Source organism: Lolium rigidum, chromosome 2, assembly GCF_022539505.1.
Source record: "Lolium rigidum isolate FL_2022 chromosome 2, APGP_CSIRO_Lrig_0.1, whole genome shotgun sequence".
In the NCBI taxonomy this organism is placed as follows: domain Eukaryota; kingdom Viridiplantae; phylum Streptophyta; class Magnoliopsida; order Poales; family Poaceae; genus Lolium; species Lolium rigidum.
This window is the reverse complement of record NC_061509.1, coordinates 2,861,948-2,870,375: the sequence shown is the minus strand read 5'-3', so window position 1 is coordinate 2,870,375 and position 8,428 is coordinate 2,861,948. Positions and strand designations below refer to the sequence as shown.

Below are 8,428 nucleotides of genomic sequence, written 5' to 3'. Positions count from 1 at the left end.
GATTATTACTCAGTCGACTGGAAACTTTGCAACTCATAACTAGCACGAAACACGATGCAAATTAAATGGCGTAGGATTTAACTGAGCACGAAGTTAATTCTCAGCTTGCTAAGAACTAGCAAATTCCAAATTTTAAGCCTAAACATCCACTAATTTGAGAATGGAGGGGGAATATTTCACGGGTTTTACATGTTCAATACAAATAGGAAGTGATCAAGATACACATTGAAGACCATATCACTATCCAAAAGGTGTGAGTACTTTTCAGTCGAACTTCGTTCTTAGTCAGACGATGTCACCAAATCTCTATTGCAACTTATGGTTAGCACGAATCCGATACAAATTAGATGATGTAAAACTTAAGTGAGCATGATGAGAACTAGCAAATTCCCTATCCAAAACATCTTAATTTGCAGTTTTTCCTACCGACGCCACCACCACCTTCTCTTCGTGCATGGCCGTGCCCGCCGTGGGTCCCACGCTTTTAACCGCGCCATTTACTCGCTCACCTAAATGCTTCCGACAAGGGCCGCACCGCAGCACCGCGCCATCCACTTCCTGCTCTGCTCCAAGGCCGCGCCTCCGCGATGACGTCGCCGACGCCGCCGCCATCCTCCTCCCTCCGCGAGCTGCTCGCGCGGGAGCGCTCCGAGTCCCAACACGCGCTCCCGTCGCCGCCGCGCCGCACCCTGTCGAGCAGGCACGCGTCGCCTCCTCCCCGCAGCGACAGCGACGCAGGCGGCGCGGTGGGCACAGTGGTGTCAATGCTGTCCGGGTACGCGGGGCGGTTCTCCAAGGACCCGGAGTTCCGGCGGGCGCTCCGGGAGAAGTGCGCCCCCTGGCTCGCCCCCGCGGCGTCGGCGCCGGAGCACGCCGTGCTGGCCGACCTCGAGCTCGCCATCGAGAGCGTCGAGCGCCTCGCCGACGCCGCCCCGTCCCCGCGAGACTCCAAGATCCGCTCGCTGCGCAACTCCATCCGCCTCCTCGGCGTCGTCGCCTCGCTCCACGCCCCTCCCCGGCCCACCGCCGTCGCCGAAGACCGTGGCTACACCTGCGGGGTGCCCAACGCCCACCTCGCCGCGTGCGCGCAGCTCTACCTCGCCATCGTCTACAGGATGGAGCGCGACTCCGACCTCGCCGCGCGCCACCTCCTGCAGGTCTTCGTCGAGGCGCCCCGCCTGGCCCGCCAGAGCCTCCTCCCGGACCTCTGGGCCCACGTCTTCCTGCCCCATCTGCTCCATCTCGAGGTCTGGCTCGCCGATGAATCCGAACTCGTCGCAGTCGCAGGCTGCGACGCAGACGCCGACGGCCCGGGCAGCAGGAGGAGGAGGACCCTGCAGAGGCTGTACGACGACCAGATGGACAGCGGCACGGCCCAGTTCGCAATGTACTACAAAGAGTGGCTCAAATGCGGCGCAGATACGCCGCCAGATGCCCCCTCCGTGCCGCTGCCTTCCTTGCCCGGGGAGTTCGACAATGGGGAGAAGCACTCGTTGTCGATGCGCACGAGCTCCATCAACAGAAACCTGTGCGTGGATGAACTGTCAAAAATGTTGCTGCTTAATTGTTTATCAGTAGTAAAGGCTGGAGAGTGTTAAGGTTATCTGGTTTTTTACAGGTACAATGCGGTTTTCGGCACCGCATTTGAGCAGGAAAATGTCAAGGATGCAAAGCTGCCTGATGAGGCTGGATTTGTTTTGGACATGGATGTGCAATTGGACGGAAATCCAGCTAGCTTCAAGATGGAGAAGCTTGCTCATGTGAGTCCACAGTTCCTTCATTCTCACTATATATGGTGATTAGCCATGTACTTCATAACGGTGTAAGTTTGTGTGCGTGTCTCGGATTAGGACTACCGGTATTGGTTTTGACAAGAGACAAGTTATGATCGCTCATTGCAGCCCCGTGATAATTACGATAGACAGCTGTGTTTGTGTCCCACGGAAGCATCTTTGTTATTTATGGTGTGGGGACTAGAGAATTTTGGCTGCATTGCAATAGCATTTCCTGTAACTAGGAGCTGGCTTTTAGATGCCAGATAACTGAAGAACATAGCAATAGCATTTCCATAAAGTATTAAATAACGGTAATTTCCAAATTATCGTTGCAAAATTCATCTCTAGGTTCAGTGTGCACCATAATACAGTGCAGCCAAGAATATATTGCTGTTATTGGTGTCTGGTTTCTACATCTTCCTGCTCATCTTGCTGTGTATTACTCGCTTAATTGTCGAGTTCATTTTTTCACATGCATGTTACTTTCATGTTGCTATGGCTGAATCTTTCCAGCATAGCACTTCCAGTCTCGTGAGAGTGAGGGAGTGAGCTGCATTTTTTCCATTATTGCAAGAGTTAAACCAGCAAACATGGATTTCAGCTTTTATTCCTTTTGCTGTAAAATTGCACTTGGCTTATCTGCCAATGACAATTTCTGCAATGCTGCCCCTATGGTTCCATTGCCATCCAATATATACTCACAATCTTTCATTATATCCACAAAAAAGGGGCAAAATTTCCATTAATTTTGAAATGTATTGAAGATGAAAAGATATCCGTTTTTAGGTTAGTTACAGCTGAGAAAATTTAGTTCCTAGAATATTTGTATCTTTGCACCCTCATAGTAGTTAACGTAATATGCCGGCCAAGGGTGACTGAAAACTGGCATGATGGAACTGAGATTCCAAACATGAACCATTTTGATACACTTGGAAAGGTGTTGAAGGGACATGCATGCCTGGTGCATATACCCTTCTTTTAGCATTAAAGTTTGAAGCATGCCAAATTGCACTGTTAATCTGTCACAGAAGCTGAATTGTTTAATATGCAATATATATATATTTAAAGTTACTTAACTTATGCTGTTTTGAGTAGACAGAGAAACATTGGGCTACAAGAAAAGTGTTCCGGCATTCGGAAAGAAAGCACTACCCGAGAAACAGCACCGACCCCGCGCAAATCCTACTCGTTCCGATTACTCCCTTGCCGTGGAGATCTAAGCAGGAATGTTATCAGTCACCCTAAGGTCCCAAAGAAAGGCATTGTCTCTGTCGAAAAAGAGCTAGACGGCAGTGAGGTAGCAGTGACTTTAGGACGAGCAGTTTCCATTGTATCGAATTCAGACAGTCTTACTCAGTGCGAGTATGCTGTGCATGAAATTGCCAGAGCATGTTCAAATCTAGGAGGGGGTCCTAATCTTGGAACTTGGCTGGCATGTCCCTCTTTTATTCAAGGCCTTCTCGAGGTTACATTCACTTCCAATGATGACGCGGTACTTGAGTCAGCAATCTTGATAATGGGAGAGTTGGTTTTGAAGAATGAGGTGAATAGGCAGATTCTGCTTAACGCAGATCCACAACTTGAGGTTTTCCTGAGACTTCTGACTCTGAGAAGTAACGGGTTGTTCCTCAAGGCAACGGCAGTGCTTTATTTGATGAAGCCAAGAGCTAAGCAGATGTTATCTATGGATTGGGTGCCACTAGTATTGCACATATTGGAGTGTGGGGATGAGGTGCAGCTTCTATCTTCCATGAAGTGTTGTCCAAAAATGGCTGCATTGTACTTCCTAGATCAGCTCCTTACGGGATTTGACATCGATAGAAATGTTGAGAATGCAAAGCAGATGATTGCTCTAGGTGGTTTGGACCTGCTGATGTGCATACTTGAACTTGGAGATACTCGGGAAAGCAAAATCTGCATCTCACTGTTGACCACATGTATCCAAGCTGATGGCAGTTGTAGATATTACTTGGCTGATAATATGAAGAAGGAGCCTGTTGTCCAACTTCTTGTACGGAATCAGAAGACTAGTGCTGCTGCCCTGAACTTGATGAGCGAACTAACCTGCCTTAACAGGTAAGATTTCTCTACATTATTGATGAAATGTGTACTGTAAATTCTGAGAGGCACATCTAAACCATCAATTGAACTAAACTTACCTTATTTTCTTTACATACAGAACAGCCCAGATGGTGGAGTTCCTGAAGGAGCTGAAAAATGGTGGCTGCTTAAATACGATGCAGATTCTGTTGGTGTATCTCCAGCAGGCTCCTCTTGTCCAACATCCATTAGCAGCTGTCATGCTACTTCAGCTTGATCTCCTGGTAACATCTTGAAATACGAATCTTTGTTCCTTTGCTCACTCAAGCTTTTGTGCTTCTATACGATGCCCATATACCAGTTTTCTTGCAGGGAGATCCTTTGCAGTACAGTGTTTACCGAGAGGAAGCAATTGATGCTATCATAGCTGTTTTGGAGCATAGTTTACACAGAAGAAAGGTGCAACAACAGTGTGCGCGAGCTTTGTTGCTCCTGGCAGGGCGGTTTTCGTCCTCGGGAGAACCCATAGCGGAAGCTTGGCTGCTAAAGAGAGCAGGTGTAGATGGCTCCCTATCAGAATCCTTTAGAAGAACAGAGATATTCAAAAATAAGGGTGCACGAGCGGTAATCCTATAGAAACTATGCTGTATATTTGCCCTGAATCTGGGATTTGTGGGATAGTTCATTTTTTTTCTTACCTGGATGCTATCTTGATTCACAGGAAGAAGAGAAGGTAGTTGAAGAGCGGCTGAAGAAACTTGCCCTCGTGTTGCTAAACACTGGGAACAAACGGTTCCTCATTGCACTGTCGAACTGCATATCTGATGGAATCCCAACTTTGGTCCGGGCGTGCCTTGTAACCGTAACATGGATGAGCAGCTCCCTCTCGCCGTTGCATGGATGCAACACTTTCCAGCCTTTGGCGTGCTCCATTCTTGCACCTAAGCTTCTAGATAGGTTAAGCTATGATAGGGTTTTGGAAGAGAGGGTGCTTGCTTCGCTATCACTGTTGAACCTTGTGAGACATCCAGGTGCGTTTCTTTTTCCTGTCTTCAACATAATCTTGCAGCTAGTTTTAGTTAGTTTGGCAAGTACTACTGCATGCAGACTTTAGTTTCTAGCCAAGATATAAATGTGACTGTCTTGCACAATCTTGAAATCTCGTTTTCGAGGATGATAAATTTGGCAGTCGGTATTGTATCTGTTAGAACCAATTTCATGATTACTTCATCCATGCACGAGCTAACCACTAGACCAAGCCAACGTTTTTCAATTTCGCGGCTACTGTAGAAATACATGTTTTTTAACAATATGCGCAATTGTTATGATCCCATGCAATGCCTTTTCTTGTGATTTACTAGGGTTTACCTAAGCATGTTAAAACAGCGATGCTTATCTTTCATATATGGGGAAATGTAATGGTTTTTCTGTTCCGTAGAAACGTAAATACAAAATCCCATTCCCTGAATAGCTTAGCATTCGCTATTCTGCGCGAAGACCTCATGCTGGATCATTTTAATCTAACATCACTCCTGACAGAATGCTTGGAGAAGCTTTTTCCACTGAAGAAAGATATAACGGAGTCCTTGCGCGATCTCGCGGAGGTGACGTGGACCGCGAAAGAACTCCTCTTCGCCTGCTGCAGGCGACAGACAGATACCTGAAGAGGAACAGCTTCTTAGTGTTTCCGCGATGAAGAACTGCATGCCAATATGAAAGAAGAAATGGTTGGCTACAACAAGTGTAATTGCGCTAATTGTTGTAAACATTTCTTTTCTTGATTTATAAAGCTCGGACTTATTTTCTTCAAAAAGAAATTTGTTCCTTCCTATGACTTTATTTAAAATTATATGTAGAGACGGCGGATGACTTTATTTAAAATCCTATGTAGAGACGGCGGAGGAACGGATATGGATTGTTTAGTTGCACAAGCACATGATTTAGAAAAGCCAGTTGTGTTGTGTATGATACAAATAAGGAAACTGCTGGGCGTCCCCCGGGGGATCTGATTTCCCAGCCCCGGGTCCCCAACCGTCGGATGAACCATTTTGACGGTTAGATTTGCATGTAGCAAAAAAACATCTCCCGGCAGCAAAAAATCACCCCCGGCAGCAAATGACTGAAGCAAAAAACGGTTCGTTCAGAAAAAAAGGCTGGGCTCGCCGGAGACCTCGCCAGAGACCACGTAGCAAACATATTATGCAGATGTAGCAAAACCGCAAAATAAATTGTAGCAAAACCGACATCGGCGAAGCCATCGTCGGAGAACCTCATGGATACCTCGCCGGAGACCCTCACCGGAGATCTCGATGGAGACCGCGTAGCAAATATATTGTGCAATTGTAGCAAAACAACAGAAAAATTGAAGCAAACAATATTGCTGTGTTGCAAATGCACAGAACCGAGACCTCATCGGAGAAATCAACGGAGACCTCGTAGCAAAGAACTTATACTTTTGTAGCAACATTGCAGAACGGAGGTAGCAACACAAAAATAAATGTGTAGGAAAAAAGAAAAAGAAATATGTAGCACAATCATCCCATCTCTGCTGCCATGGTAGCATCGCCATCCACCCATCATGGCATTTGTCCCTGCCTTTTGCAGCACTGCCCAAAACATTGCTTTGCCCCTAGGCCTCATCCTGAAAGCCATTGGCAGCACCCACCTTCTCCTCCGCAACAACCTCATGCCCGGGGACGAGCGCGTGCACGCCACGGGTGCGACGCCTAGGCGATCCCCGCGAGTGTACACCATGACGGCGCCCAGGCTGAGCTTGGCCTCGACCTCGGCAGCAACGTCCTGGTCCCGTCTCTGGCCCCGCCTCTTTCCAGGTCGAGGCAGGCGAGCTCCCGGCGGCAAGGCGGGCGAGCTCCGGGCGGGGCCCTGTGAGTGCACCCCATGGCGGCGTCCAGGACGACGGCGCGGAGGGCACCCCGGCGGAGCTTCGCCTCGACCTCAGCAGCAATGTCCTGGTCTCGTCTCCGCCTCTCCGGCCTGGCGAAAAAAGGTGAGAGGATGGGGAACGGTAGAAGATAAGGAAAGGAATGAGTGGCCAGGAAAGAAAGAGAATAGAGAACGTGGTGGGTCCCATGGACACGCGTCACAAGCGGAAGGAGGAGGCTGCGGGTGAAAGGATCGTATGCCGCACCTAGAGGGGGGGGTGAATAGGTGCTAACCAATTTTTAGTTCTTTTCCAATTTAGGCTTGACACAAAGGTAAATTCTCTAGATATGCAACTAAGTGAATTTACCTATATGATAAGGTAACCAACCTAGCAAGATATAGCTACGCAATATATAGGAGATAGAATAGGATAGATGTAACCGAGAGTGGAGCACGCGAAGACACGGAGATGATTCCCGTAGTTCCCTTCCTTTGCAAGAAGGTACGTCTACGTTTGGAGGAGTGTGGTTGCTACGAAAGCCAAACCAACAGCCACGAAGGCTTCACTCAGATCTCCTATGGGCAACGCCACGAAGGCCTAGCCCACTTCCACTAAGGGATTTCCTCGAGGCGGAAACCGGGCCTTTACAAGGTTCTTGGGGCACACATCCACAACCGAATTGGAGGCTCCCAAATCTGTAACAATACAACAATCAACAACAATCAACTAGGGAACCAAAAGGAACACTAGCAAGAGAGCCCTCAAACAAATGAGGGGGAAATGTAAATCGCTTCGGTGAGGATGTAGATCGGTGTCTTCTCCTTCGAATCTCCAAAGATCAAGAGCTTTGGTTGGGGGAGGAAGGAGATCTTGCAAATCTTGTGTTCTTGAGGTGGCTCTAATGGTGGTGAAGACTTGGCAGATTTTTGTGCAATGATTGAGCAAGGAGCAAGGTAGAAGAAGGGGGGTATAAATACCCCCTTCCAATTTCCAGCCGTTGGGGCTTCCGGGGGGCCGGATAATCCGGCCTAAGTTAGGGCCGGATAATCTCCCCCCCCCCCCCGGAAAATCCAGTTCCGGGGAAAATCCGGCTAAATATCCGGCCAAATGTCCGGCCCCTGTCCAGAGCTGCTTTTCCTTAGGTCCTTAGCCGATTTCGAGGGGGCCGGATATTTTGGAAATATCCGGCCCGGAATATCCGGTCTTGTGGCAAATCCGGGCAAATATCCGGGCAAATATCCGGGCAAATATCCGGCCCACGTCCAGGGTATACTGAGCCACAAATCCTCAAGTCCTTAGCCGAAAATTGGGGGCCGGATATATTGGAAATATCCGGCCCGGATTATCCGGCCTGGTGATCCTGTTACAGCTTCTCTTTGACACGACTTACAACATCCATCACACAGATATATGTAACTATATAATCCCTGTACCACTTAAACAAACATTAGTGTATCACATACGTTGACATCAAACACACAAAACATAATATGAGAGATGCTCTTTCAATCTCCCCCTTTTTGGTGTTTGATGACAATATACGGATTTGCAAGAGAATCACTATAGAGTCAAGCATGATGGAAAAACATAGAGGCACTCCCCCTACATGTGTGCATATAAGTAATTTGCATTTGAATACAAATGCACAACACATAGGTGCGGGGTGCCTCAACACAAGAGATATCCAACATGAGCTCTAACAAGAGAGACATAGACATATATGAGGTTG

The 8,428-nt window shown here is 47.9% G+C and overlaps 1 protein-coding gene across 1 annotated transcript; it reads left to right on the top strand.

The window, feature by feature from the left end:
- The first annotated feature begins 587 nt into the window (after positions 1-587).
- Positions 588-5,479, top strand: LOC124685826 (putative E3 ubiquitin-protein ligase LIN-1). Its single transcript, XM_047219860.1, has 7 exons — positions 588-1,528; positions 1,619-1,760; positions 2,875-3,851; positions 3,955-4,099; positions 4,188-4,439; positions 4,537-4,846; positions 5,355-5,479. The coding sequence occupies exons 1-7, from the start codon at positions 588-590 to the stop codon at positions 5,477-5,479; spliced, it is 2,892 nt and encodes a 963-aa protein (XP_047075816.1).
- Positions 5,480-8,428: the final 2,949 nt, after the last annotated feature.